The sequence below is a fragment of the Morchella importuna genome, assembly GCF_003444635.1.
Source record: "Morchella importuna strain M04M26 chromosome Unknown Morimp01GS004, whole genome shotgun sequence".
Classification (NCBI taxonomy): domain Eukaryota; kingdom Fungi; phylum Ascomycota; class Pezizomycetes; order Pezizales; family Morchellaceae; genus Morchella; species Morchella importuna.
In genome coordinates, this window is record NW_025763401.1 from 541,078 (window position 1) to 564,673 (window position 23,596).

General features: G+C 47.2%; 7 protein-coding genes across 7 annotated transcripts; 2 read left to right on the forward strand and 5 right to left on the reverse strand.

Annotated features, from left to right (window-relative positions):
- Window positions 1-52: 52 nt before the first annotated feature.
- Window positions 53-788, reverse strand: LAJ45_02279 (uncharacterized protein; the record flags this gene model as incomplete). Its single annotated transcript, XM_046111870.1, has 3 exons — window positions 53-70; window positions 135-670; window positions 734-788. 3 exons carry the CDS (start codon window positions 786-788, stop codon window positions 53-55), a joined length of 609 nt encoding a protein of 202 aa, XP_045974770.1.
- A 1,109-nt stretch (window positions 789-1,897) lies between these two features.
- LAJ45_02280 (uncharacterized protein) lies at window positions 1,898-3,745 on the reverse strand (the record flags this gene model as incomplete). The annotated part of the gene is made up of 3 exons (XM_046111871.1): window positions 1,898-3,175; window positions 3,226-3,389; window positions 3,514-3,745. The coding sequence occupies 3 exons, from the start codon at window positions 3,743-3,745 to the stop codon at window positions 1,898-1,900; spliced, it is 1,674 nt and encodes a 557-aa protein (XP_045974771.1).
- Window positions 3,746-8,208: 4,463 nt separating this feature from the next.
- Window positions 8,209-9,975, reverse strand: LAJ45_02281 (uncharacterized protein; the record flags this gene model as incomplete). Its single annotated transcript, XM_046111872.1, has 2 exons — window positions 8,209-8,622; window positions 8,695-9,975. 2 exons carry the CDS (start codon window positions 9,973-9,975, stop codon window positions 8,209-8,211), a joined length of 1,695 nt encoding a protein of 564 aa, XP_045974772.1.
- A 6,768-nt stretch (window positions 9,976-16,743) lies between these two features.
- Window positions 16,744-17,765, forward strand: LAJ45_02282 (uncharacterized protein; the record flags this gene model as incomplete). Its single annotated transcript, XM_046111873.1, has 2 exons — window positions 16,744-16,983; window positions 17,157-17,765. The coding sequence occupies 2 exons, from the start codon at window positions 16,744-16,746 to the stop codon at window positions 17,763-17,765; spliced, it is 849 nt and encodes a 282-aa protein (XP_045974773.1).
- A 1,031-nt stretch (window positions 17,766-18,796) lies between these two features.
- LAJ45_02283 (uncharacterized protein) lies at window positions 18,797-20,034 on the reverse strand (the record flags this gene model as incomplete). The annotated part of the gene is made up of 5 exons (XM_046111874.1): window positions 18,797-19,137; window positions 19,209-19,460; window positions 19,541-19,566; window positions 19,686-19,936; window positions 20,002-20,034. 5 exons carry the CDS (start codon window positions 20,032-20,034, stop codon window positions 18,797-18,799), a joined length of 903 nt encoding a protein of 300 aa, XP_045974774.1.
- Window positions 20,035-20,400: 366 nt separating this feature from the next.
- On the reverse strand, window positions 20,401-21,759 carry LAJ45_02284 (uncharacterized protein; the record flags this gene model as incomplete). The annotated part of the gene is made up of 5 exons (XM_046111875.1): window positions 20,401-20,405; window positions 20,472-20,499; window positions 20,557-20,633; window positions 20,683-21,529; window positions 21,586-21,759. 5 exons carry the CDS (start codon window positions 21,757-21,759, stop codon window positions 20,401-20,403), a joined length of 1,131 nt encoding a protein of 376 aa, XP_045974775.1.
- Window positions 21,760-22,556: 797 nt separating this feature from the next.
- Window positions 22,557-23,552, forward strand: LAJ45_02285 (uncharacterized protein; the record flags this gene model as incomplete). Its single annotated transcript, XM_046111876.1, has 5 exons — window positions 22,557-22,800; window positions 22,860-22,992; window positions 23,052-23,276; window positions 23,327-23,428; window positions 23,483-23,552. The coding sequence occupies 5 exons, from the start codon at window positions 22,557-22,559 to the stop codon at window positions 23,550-23,552; spliced, it is 774 nt and encodes a 257-aa protein (XP_045974776.1).
- Window positions 23,553-23,596: the final 44 nt, after the last annotated feature.

Genomic DNA, 23,596 nt, shown 5'->3' on the forward strand with positions numbered 1-23,596 from the left:
AGTATGCCCTCCCTTGAGAGACCTAGCTTTGCTGGATTTCCGTTTAGACGGTTTAAACTGGACAGTTGGTCTTCCCGAATTGGAAGCCTCAGCAGCAGCCAAAATCGCATCAAACGCATCCAAAGCTGTCTTACCAGCTTCATCACCACTCGAAATAGGCGATATGGTATCATCATGCTCCCCATTATCCCCCCAGCTGCATCGGAGCTTTTTCCTGCTTTCTGCGATGTGCGGCGTTCAATAATCTTGGCGGCTTTCTTCTCACGACGAGTTTTCTGTCTCGCTCTTTCAGTGTGGGCCCAGTCTCTCAACTGTTCCATCAACCCCGAAAAAGCTGCCCCTGCGGCGGACAGACGGTGGTGCCGCCCCGCAGCACCTTGTGTATTGGTGGGCTGATCTGTTTGCGAGTCTTCATTTTCTGTTGTTCGCGATGACTGAGCTCCTTCCTGCAGACTATCCTGCAGTAATTGATTCGCTACTAGAGAAACACGGGATTGAGAGGCAGAGCTCCCGGGAGATGGTGAAATCGGCAAACGCCCAACGAGGCGTTTGCTGCTGACTTTTCTATGCAATATAGTTGAAGGGCGAGCCGGCTTTTTTTGCTCTGGCGATACCTCAGTATTATCAGTAGAACCTATTATTTGCCCTTCTGGCGCTGTCGGGACAGTATCTGTCGTAGAGAGAGGTTAGATTAGGTTAATACGCACTGTAAAATGGATCAGCAGGAACACACCCTTGGTAGCAGCATCTGCGGGTGCGGAAGCAGTTGAAGCTGCCGGAGTGGCCATCTGAGACGCAATTATTGTGTGGGTCCTTTAAGGTTTATAGCTCAGGCGGGAGATGCGGTAATTCTACGATGCAGCCTAAATAAGGTGGGCTTGTGTACTCTGTATAAATGTCGATAAGTGGTAGATAGTTTTGCTTCTTTATTGGTGAACGTGCCACTGCTACTTGCTGCACAGAATGAATAGGTAGGTAACGCGGTATATATTTGACCCGGAAGAGGGCCTAGCAAAGGGAGGGGTAAAGATATAAGAATAAGATAAGACTGTGGATAGTAATAAGGGTTTTCGGTATATACCCCGAAGAAAACAAAAGGTGAAGAAGGCCTTGTTCTGGTAGGTAAAGGGGGGGGGGGGGCAGAAACAAAACCAATGAACAATAAAAACCAGAAAAACAAAATTTTGAAAAAGTAAAATGTCCTTTTAGACAGGCGAAACATAGCGCCAAACCAGTCAGACTTTCCTTGATCCAGACCCTGGATTTCCCGAGAAGCACTAACCAGGTACTACGACACAGCCGAATTCCCTTCCCTCACCTCGCACGGGACTGACCGACCGATCTCAACTTGATCTCGTGTTTCTTCTATCATCGCTTCCCACGCGAAGTGTCTGCTGGTATCTGGAGTCGTGGGCTGGTTGAGAACGCTTATCATGCGCAGCCTACCAGAAATGGTCCAATTTAATTATTTTTGATCCTTGGCTATCATCATCGGAGATAAGAGCACTTCAGCTTTGTTATCGCTCTTGTTTCGTTACGTTACGTATTATACATTCAGCGTTTCTTGTCCACCCTTCGTTCATAAATCTTCAGAAAAGAAAAAATCAAGCCACCGCGCCCAGATCTGTACCTATGCAACTCGGAAAGAAAAAGATTCCCAAGCCCCTGGACATAAGAAACGACTTTTCGCACGCCTACAAAAGCCTCGAAAAGAAAAAGCTTATTGAATAAACCGAAAATAAAATCCGAGACCCGAAACTAAAACATATGTAAAGCTAAATAATTCGGGTAAGAAATACTTTTTACTACAGAGAAAACTAATTACCCGAAATTTGAAGAAACGAAATTCGAGCAGAAGGTTCAGTCAGTGAATGCCCATTACGCAACCCCCAGGCGTTTACATGGCCCATTCTACAACCTCAATAGCCGTGATTACCAGGACCAAAGTACTAGGTAAGATGACAACCACGTAACTCCAGAATAAAATCTTCGCCATAACAGACTCATAGACACCATTCAACTGGCAAATTTGAGCCAGCTGCAGGGCACTCGGAGCACCAGCCAACAAGAAGCAGACTATAACAAAGATAGGGTCATCAAGAATTGAAATATTGAGGTATTTGGCGGCAATCGCGAGCATGGGAGCAATGAAAACGAACGGAAGCACCATGCGGGAGATGAGGGCTGCAAAGAGGAGCTTTGTCTCATGACGCTCGGTCGAAGCATTGGTCTTGGGGTGAGTGTTTCTTGCCAGATTGGCGCCGAGAACGACCAAGATCAGAGGAACGGCGACATTGCCACACTGACTGACTGCGCGTGTCACCGAATTCTGGAGGAAGGTGCCCTGAGTGAAGAAAAGTTTTTGCAAAGAAGGGATCGAGGCAACAATTACCGCCGCTAACATGGCATAAAGCGGAGGGTTCATAAAATCTTGAAGTCCCAAACAAAAGCGTACAACTCCATTCCCAATAGATTTGAAGACGCGAGACACAAATGGGGCCTTCTGTTCCAACCAACGAGGCTGGGCAGGTACAGAATTATGAACCCTTGGGAATCGGGTAAGATCGCGGTTGCCAAAATTGCCTTGAGTCGGGGTCGGTAGGATTCCATCACTAGGAGGGGTCGAGGGGCGACTAGATTGTGCTGATACAGTTAAACTGCTGGCACCAGTCTTGAGAGATTTCGGTGTTTGGTTGCCTGAAGGTCCACCATTTGATCCAAAAGCAGAGTCACTGGTACCGGCTGTGGTCTTTCTGGAATGATGGCGGGATTCCGGGAATAGTAGGTCGCCTTGGTTGTCAACTGGTTCGTTAAGTTGTTTGTGAAGTCCTACATAGCTGTTCTGGAATTGTGGTGACATGAAAGGGTCAACTCTGACGCCTTGGGATTCAAGGTCGCTCTCAGTATCGCTTGGATCATCGCGATAAACTCGGATATCTGTATTTCCGTTCTCCGGTTGGGTTACCTTAGGTGGAGGGGCAAGCAGAACATGGTAGCCCCAAGACCAACGGACAAGCTGTCCAAGCTGTTGAAAGATTAAAAGATAGAGGATACCACGAGCAGCGACTTCTTCGTCGTTATCGTTCGGAAGCTTGTCCCAGTGGAGTCCAGATATTGTCATTGAAAGCGAGATAACCAGCGAAATTGGGAGAGAGTTTGAATTTCCGAAAACACCCTAAGCGGAACATCAGTCAAATTCCCTAGTAGAAACTATAAAACTCTTACCATAGCAATGACGAAGTTTCTCGCTCTCTTGTTGAACCCGCATATTTTGCAAACCATCAAGGCGCACAAATATGAAACCAACGTCATGACAACAAAGATCACCGGTATTACAGCCAGCTCGACGATCTTCGCCAAAGTAAGCTGACTTGCCAGTTTTGTAAAAACTGTGGCGCGCATGCATTGCATTAGCAGTGACTTTAAATTTTAAGAGTCTCAAGCGAGCAGTATTGAGGCGCCGAAAACAGCGATCATCTCAGGAGATCTCAGGGGAGAAAAGTATGTACGTACTCAGACAGGGTGTAAACAACGAAACATTCAAGTTCGCAACAAACTTTTGCATATCTGCATCGAACATACCACCTCTAGCGATAATGTAGCCCGGCAGCGATACGCAAACGACCTCCATCACAGCCTCGAAAACGAGGAGAATTAGGTTTCCCAGAGCTGGATGATTAGCATGGGGTTTTGCGTTGAACATAGCTCCCTCGAAAGCAGCGAGGGTTTCGTTTGAAGGTATCATGGCGAGAGACATTTGATATTGGGGTTGTATGGAGAACAATGGTGTTGCCGCGGAGAGGACATTGTTTCTAAACGATGTTGGGGCGGTAAAGAAACCCATGAAGTGGTGGTGGTGTTAATTTGACTAACGTAACGTAGTAGTAAGAGTGTCTCCGGTCACAGGTGAGTGGATGATTCTAGCGGAGGGGGGGACGCGAATTCAATGAGAGTGTGTATGTAATGTTATGGAAAAATGCAAAATCAAAGACCGGTGGACAGGTCGAGCTTATTGTAGTTTCTCGGAAGACCAGGATCCAAGCAATCCAAGCAATTACATGTATGTAGGAGCTCTCTTGGCTGTCTCGTCCTTACCGGCGGTGGCTGTCAACGAGGGCTGTAGGAGCCCGTTAGTTCTACTTCTACTTCCGTAAGTTTCCAGAAGAGAACCTGGCCGCGCAGGCAACAGCACTAGCTACTGATCGAGAGATAAGGGTACAACGTCTGTGCCAGAGATAACGCTACGGCGGCAGTGGTTACCGTGAGCTTACAATTTACGGCGTAAAACAGCTTTGAGGCAGGTATGTAAGTACATGGACACTGTACCTACTCGTTCAAATTATTCTACTCAGGTTAATACCTGCAAGTCGGAAAAGTGTAGAGTGCATTCTACCAACTATGGTATGATGATAAACTTTCCTTCAAAATCTCAAAACCTAAACCTGATGCCCCGGGGGTTAATAACGTTATCATCAAGCAGCGGGCGGTCTAGCTTAGTCCGTCATCCGTTTAAATCTGGAACCTCAACACTATTCATAAATCCCTGTTTGCTTTCATACTGGAATCCTCGATGATCTAATAAAGTTGTGTTTTCTTCTGCTGCCACATCACAGCGAAACCCGACGTTCTCTGAAGGTCGTTCAGCGTATTGAAGATCCGACCCAAGAAATGGCGTCAGAGCCGCGTCAAACCCTACGCCCCAGAGAACCTGATTTCTCCCTGTTGGGCTTGGACTGCTGGCACGTTTTGCGAGAGGGCCCTCTGGTTGGTGATGAATGCTGATGGATAGGGGGCTAGGTACATGGTTAGCCTGATCCATTAGCCCCCTGCGGTGACGTTGTGGAACATTGAGATGCTCTCTTCTGTGGAGTAGAAATTCTAGAACTCTTTGAAACCCCAGCAAGTTCGCAGCCTGCTGTTTTACAGCGAGAGGTAAAATTATTGTAGAAACAGGGGTCTAAAAACAGGGTTTCTGTGGCTGGGCAAGCCAATAGGACTCCTCCCATATTTCTACAATAATCTTACCGCAAGCTGTATCTTTGGGAATTCCAGGAGGATGACAATGTCAAATCCCCTTTGCCTCGAGTACTATATGGAGTAGATAATCAATATCCCATGGTCTCGATCAGAGGCATCGGCCTAAGGCATGCACATACATTACCTACCTATATTGAACTACACATGTACAAGGCTCTGGCATTAAGTGAGTGAACGGATCCTTACCGGCCAACACCCCATTTAGTTCGCTCACTTAATGCCAGAGCCTTGTACTCGCGTACAGCATAAAGAACAGAAAATGCAAGTGACGAAACAGGGATTATTTGTATGGAGTGGCGCTGATCTGCCATACAAAATACGCATTTGCATTTTCTGGTTCTTTCCCCTAACGTTTTAGACCGGGTACCGTGTCAGACCTAGAAGAGTGTCAATCCCATACAAATTTGTATGGGGATTTCTGTTGCCAAAGCTACCTCCACCATCTCTTGAGATATTTGCTGCCAGATTTTTAACAAATGAATTCCATTTAAAAGCACGCGGATTAGGATGGATTATCCTCTATTATGGTGTTATGGGGTCTTCTTTCTTTTTTGGGGCTTTGTGTCTGGTTTTGGTGCCGTTGCCATCTAGGTCTGACACAGTACTGGGTCGAAAACGTTACACGCGAGTAGAGTAGACAGCCTCCCTAGCCACTCGGATACCCCCCTCACTCGGACAGTCAATCATGATTGGTTGAAAAGAGGTACTGAAGCCACTTAAAGCGTTGATCTTTTCTTTTCCACGAAAAGAACCAGAAAATTCCAGTATGAGAGATCGCCGCCACTCCATACAAATAATCCTTGCCCTGAGAAGCTGGTTCTTTTCGTGGTAAACGAGTACGTTAACTGTCCGAGTGAGGGGGGTGTCCGAATGGCTAGGGAGGTCGTCTACTGCTACATGTGTGATGCTTTTTGTGCAAAATATGGTTAAGTAAAACTATGTCTCTAATAAAGCCTTCAAATATGGTTTCAGATCTCCATCTCGCACCAGCATCCACCTCTACGCATTAGGCAAAAGAACCTACATACAACCGTTACATACTGCAGAAGGAGAGCTTTAACTTATTTTCGGGAATGTGCATGCAACCAACATCGGCGAACGTTTTAGGACGCCTCCCGCTGCGGTTGCGGGAGGAGGATCATCACATAAAAAGACCACGAGACCGCGATCTTTTCCTTAGTACTGTATGCTGCACGAACTGCTGTAGCTGCTATCACTTAGTAATGTCGTGTATCCGCTAAAACAACAAATGCTTTTATAATTCCGGCGAAACTGCAAGCTACCGTTAGCTCTAATACTGGGTTATGTTGGATTTTGTTCTTGGCCAAGTGTTTTGTTTCGGGAAAAAATAGGTCGTCTTCCGTTGCGGGTATCACTTCGATATTGACAAAACAGCACCCATCGCCGCCGCCATCGCGACCAAAGGTCTCTTCCCCACAAAATTGAGGCCGCAGCAGCCCGCCAGTGGCAGTGCCAACGCCTGCATTCGTCATGATCACAAAACCCGCTGCTCATCTCATGCAATATTCATATGTGGCTTTTCACCGATCGTGGCTTGTTTTCTTGTGCTTGGAAATCATGAAACTGCGGTTAAGTCACTCATAGTGGTTCTCTAGGGTAAAGTACCTACTGTAGCGGTGCCCAAAGCACATGAAGGTTCATCATGCCTACATATATACTCGCCACCGACCAATATTCATCAGGTTATGAAGGGTGTGTCGAGAGGTGACGTACTCCTCCGAAGGGCAGTAAATCAGACACTGAGTGGTGAAAAGGGCCATCTGTGAGGAGGTGGAACAAACATTTAGGCGCCCTCTCCTTACTCTGTTCCCAGGTGTTGAGAGCAGAATAGCAGTAACAATAATTCAGTGTTCTCATCGGGACCAGTCGTCAACGACGTTTTGGCTTTCCCTTGTTACATGCCAGGCTAGGTCTGCTATTAGTTCAAGAAGTAAGTCAATTGAGACCCTTACGAGTCCTTTGTCTGCACGGCCTACCCTGGCACGATAAATACCAAGGAAGCAACACGTGTCGACAACAAAACCTTTTTTAAAAACCTTCAGCTTTACACCCCGTAGGCTTTCGTCTAAAGTTATAGGTTTAAAGTTTCGGAGTAGATTTCATGTCTCTCCCCGAGATACTTAGTAAGGTGCCTGGGTAACGTTGGGAAGATGCCTTGCTAGTCCACAAGTAACGGTTAGTTATGCCTGTAATTGGCCGACCGAACGCCCCCCGAAAGGGTACCCCGAGACTCTTTATCAGACGCTCGGGAACCATGCAGGAACGACAGGAGTGCATGCGTTCAGTGTTAAGTCCGTCGAGTGAGGGTCTGTGAAGCAGACATACTCCAAATCCGGTTTATATGTAGTTAAGAAATTTAAATTATTTAGGCCTTGTTGATCGTACTATTAAATGACGTTCCCTGTGCCTCTATTTTCTACTACCAAGGTTACAAGGATACCCTATATTTAGTTTGCCCAAAGAGTGTCACTGTCAGATCGTAATCATTTTCGAAACTTCATATCTTCCCATGTGTATATTTGCTCTCTGTACCCCCTCCCCCCATACTAATGTACGCCATAAAAGAGACAAAACTGCACAATCCCAAGCTCAAACAAGAAGTCTTACAATACCACATAAAAATGACAGGAGAGAAGAGGAAAGACCAAGCCAAGGATACTGTCTAGATGAGTTTTTCATGCCCACATCCATCATCTTATGCAACCCATAAACAGCAAAAAAGAAGATAAAAGAAATATTTAGCAAGTAGGTAGGAAATGATACTCGAGAGAGAGACTAGGTAAATAAAATAAAGTAAAAATTTCAACACCCCTGGAACACGATATCCGCCTGACAATTGTTGCCCGTAAATAAAGCAGGAATCAAAACCGGAAGAAATGTTACACAGTTGGATAAAAGAAAAAGAGAATCATTCATACATCGTGAAAAGAAAAGAGAAAAAAAGGGATTTTTACTCCAACCCCAGATGAAAACCTTAACCAGAAAGCGGTATGTCCGATGGCAGAAAGTGACAAACAAAACACCAAAAGCAAACGGCAGATGCAATTGATCCAAAATAAAAGATCAAATAAAGAAAACAACCCCGGCCCTCTTTAAAGAAACAAAAAAGAAGTTAAATAAAACACTGAACAACACATCATCATCTCCTCACTAAACAGCCAACCCGAGTTTTCCAACAGACTCAATAACAGAGTCCACTGGTGTTTTTCCATCCTTCGCAGGCGTGATAACTGCGTCCAATGGAGCAGCGTGGAGTGCCGGCTTTTCGGATTCGGGTCCCTTCCCACCAGAAGCGATTCTAGACTTCCGTCGCTCGATGGCTCCAAGGACCCAGTCGCGAACCTCTTTGTCCCCCTTCTCAGGAGTGGGCGCTGGTTCTGAATCCTCTTCTTCCTCGGAAATGGTAGGTGGCTGACCAAGATCCGCCAGCCAAGGATGACGAAGAAGCATTGCGTATGCAGGGCGCATTCCGGGAATCTTTTTGAGGCAACCTCGGACAAAGTCACGGGCCTGTGGGGTAAATCCTTCTTCTGGAAGGTCTGGTGGCTCACCATCGACGATTGCCTAGAGGTGTCAATGTTAGGCGATTGGAAAAACGAGAAATTTCGAACACATGTTGAAAGAGGTAAAACTTACACTAAGTTGACTGAAGATGTTGTTATATGTTTCAGGAGGGTATGGATAACATCCCATGGCGCACTCCAAAATACTCAAACCCAAACTCCAGATATCACTCTGCACGCTGTATGTTCCCGGCGTAGATCCTCCAAGTGCAGCCTGGATACCGCCGGTAGCAATTCGTTCAGGTGCCATGTAACTCTGACACCCAATGTTGGTTTTGGCTTTGCTGGCAACAAGGTTACCAGAGACACCGAAATCACAAAGTTTGATCTCTCCTCTTGAATTAACTAGGATGTTGGTTGGCTTGACGTCTCGGTGGATGATATTGTGGTCATCTTTCAACGTCTTGAGTCCCATTACCGTAGCATAGGTAATCTTCCGTAGTACACCCTCGGGAACGCCGTCTCGATAGAGTTTATCAATAGACCCGCCATCCATGTACTCCATACAAATGTATACAGCACCCTCTTGGAAGAATGCGCCGTAAAAGTCGATGATGAAAGGTGATACGCATCGATGCAGCACATCAAGCTCCATTATTATCTGGGCAAACTTATTCTCATCAAGCTCGAGCCTGATCTCTTTCATAGCCATCTCTACATTCGTGGTGCCCGCACCTTCCCGTGAAGCAATAGTTGGCGATTTGAATTCGCCGTTGGAGGTTGGGGGTGAACCGGAGACTGATACTGGTGAATTGAGCTTTCCAGGCAGCACCACCTCTCCGTTCATCGCTCCTCTTGGTCGCCTGTGTACTACCTTATAGACAGTACCATAGTTTCCTTTGCCTAATTCTTCGAGAGTGTCTACTTCATCCAACGAGATGCTGAAACTACTTCCCGATGAAAAATCAACCCCTTTGCTGTGTAGAACTGCCTTTCCTGCAAATTTCAAGCTTCCTGTTTTCGCATCCACATATTCAGAATACTTATCAAACAGTGATCCTTTCCCATCTCCTGTAGGTCTGCTACCGTTCGCACCATTAGTGGCAGCGGGTGCATCGCCTACAGGACCGCTAGAACCTGGAGTAGCTCCTGCCCCAGAAAGTGTGCCGGTAAAAGCTTTCTTCCTCCGTTCCATTAATGAGGGCTTTGCACTAGTAACAGCGGGTGCGGAATTCCAATTAGATGGTTGAGTCGGTCGAGCCATTCGTGGCATCATTGGTGAGCCAGACATCATAGGATTTCCAGACATCATAGGATTTCCAGACGTCATATGGTTCGCGCTAAACCCGCCAGTGGGGCTCATAACAGGACTCATGACAGGACCAGCTGCCGGGCTTCCTGCTCCCCCATTCATTTGGTTTGGCATTCTCCGTGATGTCTGAAACGCTTGTAGCCTTGCCTGAATATCTGCTGGGAGACTACCCCACTGGCAAAGGACGACATTGCAAACGGCGTATTGGCCGGGGGTCTTCTAGCAGCGTTGGTAGGTCCAAGAGGGTTTGGGCGTTCGCCGGTCATACTTTGGTCGGATAACGAGCGAAGAGAGGGTATTGTCCGCTGGGAGGGGTGGGGAGCGGAAGTTGGAGGTTGCATCGAGAATGGTGAAGAATCAGTGAATGGATCAGGGGATGTAGGTGAATCTGGCTCGTCTGAGGGAGTAGAGGCCATTTTGTTTGAAGCGTGGTGGACGGGGGAAGAAAAGTGAGAATGAATCAATGGGCGTTCGTTCAAGCCTGCCAGGATAGCGGTTGGCCGAATCGTCGGTGCGTTTATCGGGTGGGGGGGATGGGGTTGGAGGAGTGACCGAACGAGCTTTTACTAAACGCTGACGCTGATACTGACGCTGTTGCTTGACAGTTTACCTTGTTGTTGGGTTGGGATGAGTTGGGGGGAAATGATGTTCAGTCTTGGGAGGTGAGGTCACACCAGGAGAGCAAAATGCAAGGGAAGGGGTGCTCAATGAGAATCCCAAGTGAGAGATGGGATGTATGGTGGAATTGAGATGGATAAAACCAAGGGACAGATGATGAATATATTTATTCTGGATTTTTTCCTTCTAGATTGATTGATGAGGGCTGCTGATACTTATGAAGAAAAATAATTTGGAGGGGCAGCAACCAGCCTCAATAAGTCTGAGACGCGGCAGTAGATATGTGGTTGTGCAGCAGTAGTACTGGGCAGCGAGACCAGGAAGAGGAAGAGGCAGAAGCAGAAGCAGCGGCAACAGAAGGAGTAGAAGAAAAGGTGGAAGAAGAACCAGAACTAGAACGGGTTGGTAGGATTATAGGGTTTGGCTGCTTTTTTTTTTTTTTTTGGTTGTGATGGGGCGCAGTAAAAAAAAAAGCCAACGTCGATTTTTCTGTGTGTCTCTCAACGTCTCTCCTCTCCGCGCGTACCGGTCGGCATGCACTTTAGCTCTTGCCCTGAGTTGATTTTTACGAACTGTGGTCCGAGTCCTGTTCGTTCGTTTAGTCCTTCTATTGCCCTGGCATGCGGGGCTGAAGCTTTTCGACTAGTCTAGATAGATAGCAGTGCTGTCTCTGTATCCTACATTTCTGTCTACTGTCTCTCTCTCAGTCTCTCTCACTCTATCATATCCCAAACTAATAACCCGCGCCCCTTCCCCTCTCTCCCCTAACTTCAAGATTGTATGTAGTAGACGGCGGCGGAAAAGCGGTAATGCCAAGCCTGACCTAAATTCCAATACCAGGCAAGATGAGCAAGAAAAGCTTTTGGACGGTGCTTGCTTGCGTGGTAGCATAAGGTACCTTGCGGCCAAAGGTCTCTATCCGAGTGGGCGGAAACATAATCCGAAGATGAAGGCGGGCAGACTACTAATAAAAGGCCGCAATAGCGTCTCGATAGCGGCGAGCACCAGAGGATTCCTGTTTGATAACCACAACTCTACATGCAGTTATGGAGAAAGATACATATATGTACATATAGTTCTAAAAGGGAATAAACAAAAATCCACGCATTCCTGATGTATCGAAGCTTTCTTTCCTTTCTAGATAGACCCCTTCATCTTTTCGCCCCGCAGTTCCACTACTGAACCCCTCCTTGAGGCTCACCCCAAACATCCCTGGCTTGAACACGATGCACCTGGCTACACAACGTGCAATAAAGGAACACAACATGTAGGTACATGTACTTGCTTACCTACAAGTACCTACATTGTGTGTGCTCTGTTCTACATAAAGAGGGTTTCTCTGGCAAATGAGAAGGCTTCTCTCAATTATTTCTCCCGAGAGGTCTTGCTGCCTATGAAAAATGATCAGGCATATCGCAAAAAGTATCACATGTAACCATGCACACACTACGTAGGCCATGACCTAGGGTATACAAGTATCGCACCGATTCAATGACCCTTCCTTGCTTCATGCAGCAGCCGCCCTTAATCGGTTCTCCATCTTGCATTTGATGGATTTCTCCACAATCCCATCCGCGAAAAACAAATAAAACGGGTGGCAGAATCTCCAAACACGAATTAAATCGAAAGGAAAAAGTACTCATGCAGGTAGGATGGGTGATGGTCTTGGTTCCTTGTTTTATCAAGACTACTGAATTATTTTTTATTTTCCTACAGTACCGTACATTTCTTTCATTTCTGCTGCCTGCAAGCTTCGACTTCCAAGGCACACTCACCGTCATATCCACTTGAGGGCACCGTAACCCAATTTCACGATACCAGGAAGTGCCGGACTAAAGCCACCAATCCCTCGTTTCATCTACCTCAATTAGCAAGCGAGTGGCGGGAATAATTTACAAGGGCAATCCAGCATTCGCGTGAGAAAAGAAAAGGGACTTGACCAATTTCTGTCACCGGTTCACCACCAGAGAGCAAAACACCGCACATAATCTAATATATCATCTGCAGGGCTAGAAATGCACCTGCTTAGACTCACGGATACTGCATCGAAGCGGCCAGTGTCCTAAGATTAGCAGCAGTATAAGAGCCAAGCCCGCCCTCCAACTGCCTCAGTTCCGAAGTTATACGGCGGTTCACGATACCTTAAAAGCCATATCTTTATTTCGACCTTGAAAGTTGAGAAAATCCTTGCCATTCTCTGCATCTCACCCGTGTCTGTTAGTAGAATGTGCTGTCTTCTGCTTGCCCCAAATTGTCTTGAAACGTGTTCCCCGGGGCCCTCCTGGCTGTAACTTGACAGCTTCATTCCGTTTTAGCTTACCGGTATCCAAGCAACTCCACGACTAAACTTGTTTTTCTTTAAACACCTACCCGCTTTTGCTTTTCTATTAGGCATACATAACGTTCCGAGCTTTCATTTCAACCACAATGCAACAATTGATATGCACTGGTGCTCCTGGGTAACAACTGACTTTAACCAGTGGTAGGGTCATTTCTTCCAGAAAACTGTAGAGGGTCATTTCTTCCAGAAAACTGTAGAGGGTCTTTCTGGAGCTCCAGCAGTTTACCCAACTTTTGCCGTTCTCACTTCCGTGGTTTCGAGATTCTGGTGACAGGATCGATCAAAGATACGGAATAGGTAAATTGAAATACGATCCCGTACATATATCAACCAATTGATTTATGCACATGACGGCCCGCCTGTGCTTTGCCTCTGATATTCGAGGTTGAACACGTGATATTCCACCACAACACACCGCACCAACAGGAATAGGTAGGTCACCCTTTTTCTCACCGCCAAAAGCTCCCCTCATGCAGAGTAACTACAATTAGAACTTACGCCACAATTCCAATATCCCGGGACAAATATTAGGAATATACTATCGACCCCCACGCAAAGAAAAAGTGAGTTGAAAACTTGCTGTGGTGGTGACTTCGGCGATGACGTCACCGTTGATCTGAAAATGAACGCGCTTCTACGCGATGGCGGCCAGGGAGTATGTATTTACAGTACAATGCCGAGTATGGCGTCGGTCAAAACGTGCCATTGGCCTTAAATCTGCCTGCCAGGAGATAGGATCCACCGTCAACCCGTGAGTGTAGGTACAATAACTTGTACAGCGAGAGGTAAAATTATTGTAGAAACAGGGGCTGGGCAAGCCAATAGGACTCCTCCCATATTTCTACAATAGTCTTACCGCAAGCTGTACCCCATCAACAGAACAGAGCTACATATCAATTTTTCAGAGTTTCACTGGCTCCCAGCATTACAAAGACACAACATACCCGGAGATCGCAAAAGTCATCACATCTTGGAGATCAACACTGCTACACTGACGTTTGCCTCACAAATAGGATCGGCACTTTGACTATCGTCTTTAGCAGTGCCAACCAAACTAGGTACCTATTCACCCTGTTGATCCTTCTCCATGTAGAATAGTAGGTAGACGTTCCTTCGCCTTGGGCTGAACGCCTCATAAAAATAAGCTCCCCAAATATTTCTTTCCGGGGATGCCTATCGCTTGGTGCACACACGGGATCGTTAACTAGCGAGTTAGTGGCTTGCTTTGCTTGTTTTTTTGTCCCCTTCTCCCCTGTTCCTCTGCTCCCCCTTCTTGCTCAAGAGCGAATTCACACTAGGACCCTGTACTTGTACTGTATATTGAGTGCTCCGCCATAACTGAAAGGTTGCATGCGAGTATGAATTAAACAAACAAAAAAAGAATTCACACTAGGGTTTATATCGGCTGCTTCGCCGGTTAACGGCAACGCCGAAGCATCTCCTCTCCTCCACAGGGGCCCGGGGGCCGTTGGTACGTTGTTTGTTTTGTTAAATAAATATTGATGTTGTGGAGGGTATCAGAGGCTTGATTATTACATGTATGCTTGCGTTATCAATTAAAGCCTTTCCGCCTCGGTTCCTGGATCATGATGACTGGAAAAACCAGGGCTTGGATGTATGTATGTAGGGTGGGGATGATCTACATGTACTCAACTCCTGACGACCAAAAATACATTGATATTCGCTGTATGTACTTTATTGTACAGCGGTGGGTAATAAGTCATCAGACGGAACACCACCAAAATACGCGTTTGCAGGCAAAATTGTGGCCAGGTCGTCCGATGACTTATTACCCACCGCTGTACTGGCGGCAGCGGATATTGATATTCCTTTAGATGTGCAGAGGGGGCTGGTTCGTCACGTCTAGCTGGTCGACTGGGTGAGAGATTTTACTCCGCAAAGATCCCAAACTATGGAAATGCCGCTGCCGCTGCTGCTGCATAATAACGGGGAGTAAGGCGAAGAGTAGGGATTTACCTGGGATTGGGATTCCAAACATCTCTCTCGAGCTCTCAACTCCCCGGAACGAGGTGCCAAGCCCGGGTACGGAGCCCTATCTACTGGTACGCTACGGGCTGGTGATATATTGATACACAACTGTTTTATACTCATAGCATGTTTTTTCTCTCTCTATCTCGGGCAAGCCCTACGTACGTGTCAATCAATACAAACGGTAACCGGTTCTACAGCTGTGAATCAAAAGGGGAGGGGCCGGGGGTAAGGGGGGCATAGAGGTTTTTGTGTTCGGCGAGCTATATCTTTGCACTTGGCTATGTAACTTGGCTATGTGGAGTTATTGATTTTTTGCAAAGAACGCTGCATGCTTAATTACTTACATGTACATACTCACCTAGCTTGGTAGCCTAGATAGGTAGTACGATACTCACGATACCTACTCAACCTCACAACAACAACCAACCTTGCAAGTCGTATGTACCCAGCTGGGTAAACGTGACCTTTAATTTCTTATTCCTACCCAAGCCTCCGGAATTTTCAATGAACAGTAATCCTGGAACCCTGGCACGAGGGAGAAAAAAAGAATGCTCAATGACAAATCATCGTCGTTATCGTTGACCTGGAGGAGGAGGAGGGAACCAAAAAATCCCTCGCCCGCGCAGTATCAAAGCTTAGCATAATGATGCCCCTCGCACCTCTCACTCCCAGCAAGCTGCATGCACGCATGCATGCGTGCGCGCGGTTGGTACTTGGAGTCCCATCCTGGGAAGTAGGGAGAGAAAAATCTTTCTGAGACATCCAACAGAGACCCATGGGCCATGAGGAAGTAAATTTCTCTATGATCGAATTCGAAGAGCATGGAAACCCATTGCCCAGGTACCTAACTAGGGGCGCTTTTGGCTCCCAATGGTTGAGAGAATATGGCTTTTTTATTTTTTTTGAGCATGAGGGGTTCATGGGCATGCGGTCTCCATGTGCCTGGCTGGAACCCTTTTTTGTTTTGTTTTACTGATTCACGATGCATTATTACTTGTGCGTCCTGGTGGTGGAGGTTTTATGTACTGTAGGTCGTCTCACTGTAGCAGCGGAGGTGGGAGGTGGGTGGTGGGTGGTGGGTGGTGGGTGGTGGGTGGTGGGTGGTGGGTGGTGGGGGAAGAGAGGAATGTAATTGAAAGACATCTAGGATCGCTGCATGAGAAGAGCAGAGTAAATACTAGCAATTCCAACTCCTGGTGCTGTTCCTGCCGCTAGAGTAGGAGGTTCCTCTAGTGTTCCGTTTTTTTTCCTATTTTTCAGACCAAAAACCTCCAGAGTCCGCGGCCTACCCGCTGCTCTACAGTCGCTCACCTACTGACGGCGGATCCTGTCTGATGGTTCTGTTTGCTATGTCTTCGGCCCACACACAAACACAAACGCACGGACCAGCCTGACGGAAAGTGCCGGTCGCTTATCGACGGTGGCCAGTCCACGCTGGGCCCGATCAGCCTCTCGCATGCACAGCGACTGAACGGCAAGCCCCGCGCCGCCCGCCGGCTGCCGATTAGATAACGGAGATATCATCGGGGCGAGTGAGTGTGATGAGGATTTGCTTCTTCATCTTCTGCTGATGCTTCCTCCGATGAAACGAAACACGACAGAGTAGCGTAACAGCAGTTTAATTGTGTGTTCCTCGATCTTGGGCTGCTTCCTTTTTTTTTCTTTTCTTGTAATACATACTTTCTAGACGGATCTGCACTCTCACTCGGCCTGCCTATCCTGTCCTATTGTGAGTCCTGCAATACGAACCAACCAGCTGGGAGCTCGTGGAGAAAACTGTTTCTTGCTGCCTATTGCCCCCCCAGCTGCCCACACCGCCCCTCCATAAAGAGGAAAGTGAAGAAAAGGAAAGGGTACATAACATACATACCTACTCAAAAGTGAAAGAATTCAAAAACCAAAGGGAAGGAATGACCGCCATGGATGAGAAGGAAGAGCTGGAGGCTACGTCGACATCGTCGACGCCGAGCGCCAGTCTTCCGTCATATGCGTCGTCGGCACAGCTCTACTGCGCGATATGTACAAACGAGATTCTGCCAGCGGCGGTGGTGGTGGCTGAGGAGAAGAAACAGCAATTGGGAGAGGAAGCTGGGGAGGTCCTTCCGAGGAGCACGATGCAGGAATGCTGTGGGAGGGCCGTCTGTGGCGATTGCGTCGATGTATGATTCCTATGCTCAGTTCTTTGCTTTGCTTTAGTTCTTTTTCCAGATCTACCCGTTGGAGGTGGATCGTGATCTCGTCACATCACATCACATCACATATTCCCATAAAATAAATATAAAAAAATAAACAATAAAACCATTAATCTAACACTCCACCCCCTGCTTCAAAGGCAAACCCCCGCTTCGCCGCCTACTGTCCCTTCTGTCAATCCCTACCCTCAAAAGCCAGAGTCGAAGCCGCGCCAACCACCACCACTTTCCGCCCCCTCCCCCCACCCTACACCTCCGATCCGCCTCCCCCGCCGCCCTCCTATCCCAGCGGCAGCAGCAGCAGCGGGGCAGTCGTCCACCACTACATCCGCCCCACCGACAGCCTCCTCTCCATCTCTGTCCTCTACAACCTGCCCGCGCAGACACTCCGCCTGCACAACCGCCTCTACAGCGACCACCTCCTGCACGCGCGGCGCACACTAGAGATCCCGCATCCGTACTCCGGCCCGTCGCTGTCGCACCCGCCGACGGAGGAGGAGGCCGTAGAGGAGGCAAGAAAGTCGGCGGTGAAGCGCTTTCAGGTGCGCACGAAGTGTACGGACTGGGAGGCGGCCGAGGTGTATTTGAAGGAGGTGGAGTGGGACGAGGCGGTGGCGCTGAGGAGGTGGGAGGCCGACGAGAGGTGGGTGAGGGAGAATCCGATGGTGGAGAGGGGTGTTGGGAAGGGGAAGGGGAAGGAGGTGGTGGGGAAGAGGAAGAGGTGGGGGTTGAGGGCTTTTGGGTATTAGGTTATTTTTTTTCTATTTTTTATTTTTATTTTTTCTTGTAGGGCTGTAGTTAGTTGGTAGTTAGGGACGAATTTTGGGGTTAGAGCTATCATTACCGTCAGGGTCCTGGTTGGGGCTAGTGCGCGGGTTCCTTATCGTTCTGGTGGTGCAGCGTGTGCGACTGCGGTGGATAAACAGATGATGTACGCAATATATATTGGTAGAGCACTTACTGTACTTCAAATAGAGTACTTACTCTACATGTATGTAGCTAGCTACTCTAGCATTTGCCCATCCTACATTAGCATCTTCACGGTTACCTAGATCACGCTAGATACAGATACTAGAGTATGGTGGGTGTCACGATATCGGGGCCGGTAAAAGTACATGAACGTCAAATCTATCTCCTCAACCACAACACAATATATTTTGATTAGAGGCCGTAGAATGACAGAGAACCAAGAGGATAATCATTCTACGGCCTTTAATTTTTTAATTATCTTGTGTTGTGGTTGAGGAGTAGACTTTGAAGTTGGGTGAGTTTGGTAGGGAGACATGTCAATTTTTACCCATACAAATTGTTAAGGCCAGATCAAAATACCCCTGTCCATCACCATAAAGCACTCGGTTTATTACCAAAAGGGCGTTGATCTGCCATCTGTGAGCTCAAAAACACCTAAATAGGTGATGATTTACCTGATGGAGATTTTTACATGTGCCAAGACCGACCCCGATATCGTGACGCCCACCATACATGTACTTACATCATGTCACTGCACTGCACTGCTGTCTCAAACCACGAAAGCTCACTCGCCCAAGCTCTTTCAGTTAACGAGCTCTGCATTATATTCTGCCTAAAGGCCCTTTTATGCAAACTGCCAGACAGAACTCAATCCAAACTAAATCCTCTAGACTCCGGAAATACGAAAAAACAAGGGTATACAGCGAATGAGAACGAAGCGTGAGTAATGATAACTCTCACAGCTAGGTACGTATCTAAACTAACTACCTAGTTTGTCTTACAAAAACAACTACAGCAATAACCCCCAAAATTAGATCTTGGCCTCGACTTCCTTGATGTTATCCTCCATCCTCCCGGGCGCGGGTACCGTTCCCGGGCCCCCGAAATCCGGCGGGGTCCTGGTGACATCAAAATCCCAAGCCTCGTCGCCGGAGAACCACCAATTCCTCTCCTCGCCGTCGCGGAGGAAGGAGCAGTCTCCGTTGACGAGAATGTCCCAGCCGCCGCCAACTCCGTTGCCATCGCGCCAGTTGGTGTCGGGGATTGGGTTGTCATCGGAGGGGTTCGGAAGTAGTGGGGTCACTGGGGGTTTGCGGCGGCGGTAGGTTGAGAGTGAGCACGTGCCCGTCTTGACGTCGAGGCCTTGGTCACCTATTATAACACGGGGGGTGAGTTTGGGGGAGAGACAAAGACGGGGGAGGGAGCTTTGACGGAGTACGTACCTGTAAGGGCACGACCGGCGGCAATGTTGGTGGCCGCGTGGGTGCACAGGAGAATGCTCTTGGGACCTGTACCTTCTTCAGCCCATTGCTTGTCGATCGAGGCGATGATCTTAGCGAGCGCATATGCGGTGCGGTCGTGGATCTCGGCGAGCGTCTCCCCCTTGCTAGAGGGGATAATAGTAGGGTCGTATGAAACCTGGACACGGGGGAAGAACTTGTGGAGGAGCTCGGGTGAAGCGGGGGAAGGATGATCTGGTTATGTGCTTTGTTAGAGCTTGTCACACGCCCAAAAAAGCAAATATGGAGAGAGAATGGAGGAAAAAAAGACGAACCGAAGCGGGCTGTTCCATACCATTCCCTAAACAAACAGCAGGTAGTAGACCCCATGCAATTAGCTAAGGTCTAAGGCCTTCTATGGGAGCTCTGGTATCTCGCAAATTGCGGGTGCCACCATAAATTGCGATGCAAAAAACATACCCAATGCCATTTTCAGCCAGAATTGGGAGGTCGAGCAGCTCAGCGATCGGGTTGATGGTCTGGAGACACCGGTAGAAAGGGCTGCTGTATATCCTGTCGATCTTGGGGTCTAGTTTGGCCAGGTGAGTAGCAAGTTCCTTTGCTTGGTCTTCTCCATGGGAGGCGAGTGGAGGATCTGATGGAATGCCGGTGGGAGAGGTGATGGTAGCAGTGTATTTCCCTTGGTTATCAGTGACCCAGTTGCTGCGGAACTGTGTTTTTTGATAAGCAAGAGTTTTTGGTTTCTTTAAGGTTCAAGATTATTGGAGGTACAAACGCCGTGCCTGGTGAGATACATAGTCTCAAGCATCTTGGATTTTATTTCCTGAAAAAGAATAGTTTGATGGGGGAGCTGGTGAAGGTGAGGTTTGCTAAAATAGATGTGTGAAGCTGGCTGATTCACGACTTCAAGAAATGAGTAGAACTGGAGGTTTAATTTGGTTGCTGCCAGCGAATACCCCACGCTTTAAAGGCCCTAGCCCTAACTTACCTAGCCCTTGGCGCACAAGGCCTGGGAAGCGTTTTTAGAACAAACGAGACCAGTTTCTGCAAGTACAAATCGTGGCAGACTTATATGGTATCGTGCAGATGAGGGAAATCACTTGTTCAAAGACTTTCTTAGATGCAATGAGCCTGTGAAATATATGTCCAAAACTTGCTTTTCTCAATTTATCAATTACCCTACACATTCATAAGTCATCACTTGGTATCATGCATTCGCTCAAAGAGAACCTGTCCGGCCTGTACCTTGCGTTCGGGGTGACTGCAGGGGCGCCTACAATTATTAGAACCTACAGTAATATCATTAATGCTCGGAGGGTTACGAGCATACCATCACCACCGTAGTGCTAGAAAATTGGTTTTGTTGGTACGGAACCACGTTTGCGCCCAGGCTTGGTTCGACATCACCTGGAAAGTCAATAATACCCTTTCAATGGTACTTGCAAAGGTTTCTTACTGTAATATTGGTACAGATACTCAACTACCACTGGCATCCATATAAGAAGAGCAATTATTTGTCCAAATCCCCAATTATCATCTAAGAAATCCAGTCCTAGGTATTTTGCCATTTCTTTCTGCTCCATGCGTACTCGAAGTATGAACCAGATCTGGCTGAACGCTATCAGCGGAAGGATTCCAAAATAAAAAAAGCCCCGAGCCTTTCTGTGGTAAGGTGCATGATATCTTAGGAGCGCTTTCTTTGTCATGGCCGTGGATTTGTATAAGAGAATTAGGAATAATAACGACGAGCCGGTAAAATAGATGATAGCTGACACCTTTCGTTCGTAATTCGAGAGCGTTCTCTCCGGCTGGCGGCATCTTGCCTGAAGGGCATCCAGTTCTGGTTGCGAGACAACCGTTCCGACAGGCTCGGGCGCGGAAAAGGCGTAGACCCGTGAGAGGAATATGTACAGGTGAAATAGTCCGCACAAAGAGACGAATACTATATTCAAACCTCGCCGTTTGAGAAAGCTATCTGGAATCGAGAACTGATAGAACAAGGGAACGAATATGAGAAGGCTGACGCTCCAGCCAATCTCAATCTCGTGGCCACTTATGATCGTTATGTTCTTGATTCCTCCGCCGAAGTCCTTCCTTGCATGAAATATCACAGTAACGAGTTGGATCGAGGCACTGAAAAAGATCGAACAGCTCTGGTACGCTTCTAGAGCTCCCTTGACATATGTGATGTGTTTCGTCCACCTTCTAGACCGAGAACTAGGCGGATTTTGCAGGAAGTATGTAAAGATAACGGCGGTCAAGACAAACCCAATAACATTCTGTGCGAAGTAGCCGATCAATACCTAAGATTTGTTAACCCCCCCAAATCTGGCCTTATCGTGATTGTCTTTGCACTCACTCCGACGCCCGATATATCAGCATTTCCCCTCCCGCCCAACAAGGCTCCGCAGACCTCCTTCGCGCAGAGGTCAATAGTTTCGTTCCAGTTTTCACTAGCCTCTCGCACGCTTTGGAAGTACACTTGGTCATCTCGTCTGTTGGCAAAATCTGCGCAATTGATAGTCCTGTTCATGGCTTTGGCAGCATCTTAAGCTGCTGGTACAGTGTTGGGGTTTTTCTTGACTATATATATCACGATCCTTTGTGACACAAGACCAAGACATTTTCTTCAGCCTCACCATTCGCCGGAATTTATGTATATACCTTTATAGAAGCTTTTAGTTACCCTGAAGAATTCCAAACAATTAATTAATTTCTATGCGAGTAAAATCTGATCTGGATCCTCGATACGATGCCGATAGCCGGTTCATGTAGGTAAAATCTTAATATATGGGCTATCTCCAAAAGATATTCGGTCTAGATTACCGGCAGGATGAGAGAGAAATAATCCCTGTATAGCATTTTATAACAAGCATTTAGCTGACCGAGTGATTAATTATGATTGAGTTATAGTATCCTATTGAGTAGAGTTTATTTCTCGATTGTAGGTGGTGTATGATAGTTGTGCTTATATGTTTGATAAGATGTAGTGTAATTGACCTTTTGTTATGTCCTCTTGTAAATTCATGATTTTTGGCGGTTTATGGCGGACTAGGATTTGAAATTGTGTCCGGGGTTTCACAAGCATATCAAACGACCATCGGTCTAAAACGCATGTAGATGAATGTGGTACTAGTCTTAAGAGGACTGCTGGGAGCCAGAGCTTTAAATCAGAGCTTTGAGCTAATTTACCCGGACTTCGCGTTCAATTCATGCATTTAGACCCTGTTTAGTAGATCACGCACGTGATCCTATATATTCACGTCTTTAATATTAGTAGGTGTTTCGACCTCACCCCTCAACGCGTCTCCCCAGAATTTGGTAGCAACAATGCCGCCCAGGACCCGCGAACACAACCCCCATTATGGGGGCCGTCAGAGTCCCATCAATAATAGAAACTCGCCATCGCCAATTCTGACCGAGGATGACGATGGGGACGAGGACACAATCTCACAGGAGGATGAGGATGATGAGGACGAAGATGAGGATGAAGAGGAAGACGAGGATGAGGATGAGGACGAGGAGGATGAGGAAGACGATGACGACGAACAAGAAACCACCGGTGGAAGCAGCAGTTAGACTCCCATCCTGTTGTGTGCTGGGCGCCCTGGCGTAAGACTAATATTTGTGGAGTCATCACAGTGCCTGAGGCATCACTGGAGGGGTTAAAGGAGATCGGGAACCTTGCCTCTTGGACTGTCTCTACCGCCAAGCCTGGAAATGGCGTGGAACAACTGAGAGATGAGGATACAAATCTCTTCTGGCAGCAAGTCTTATCATACAATGCTTTTATTTTGTTACAGTTGACTAATTCTAATATAACAGGTCTGATGGCCCTCAACCACATATGATTAATATTCACTTCGCTAAACGAGTATTCGTTAAGCGTATCCGGATGTTTCTTGATTTTGAGAATGATGAGTCGTATACTCCGACAAAAATCTCAATCATGTCCGGAACCGGATATCATGATTTGCAAGAAGTCACCACTATGAACTTTGAACAGCCGAGTGGCTGGATCGATGTTCCGTTAGAAGGTGTTCATAAGGAGTACGTCTCATGGTCATTTTACTTATGGAGTTTGTATTGACTTTCTTTAGTGGACAGCTTCGAACTTTCCTTATTCAAGTTTGCATTCATGCGAACCATCAAAATGGAAAAGATACCCATGTTCGTGGGCTGCAGATATTCTCTCTGGAACCGTAAGTCTACTCCCAAATGCATATGATCAGTATTAAACTAAGGAGCTACTCCAGTCCAAGTGTCGACCAAGAGGAAATTCCTTTTATGTCAGGTAAAATGATATCAGAGTTAGAATTGAGATAGTCGGGTAGAGGCGGGCGAATTATGGCATAAGGCGTTTCGGAGAA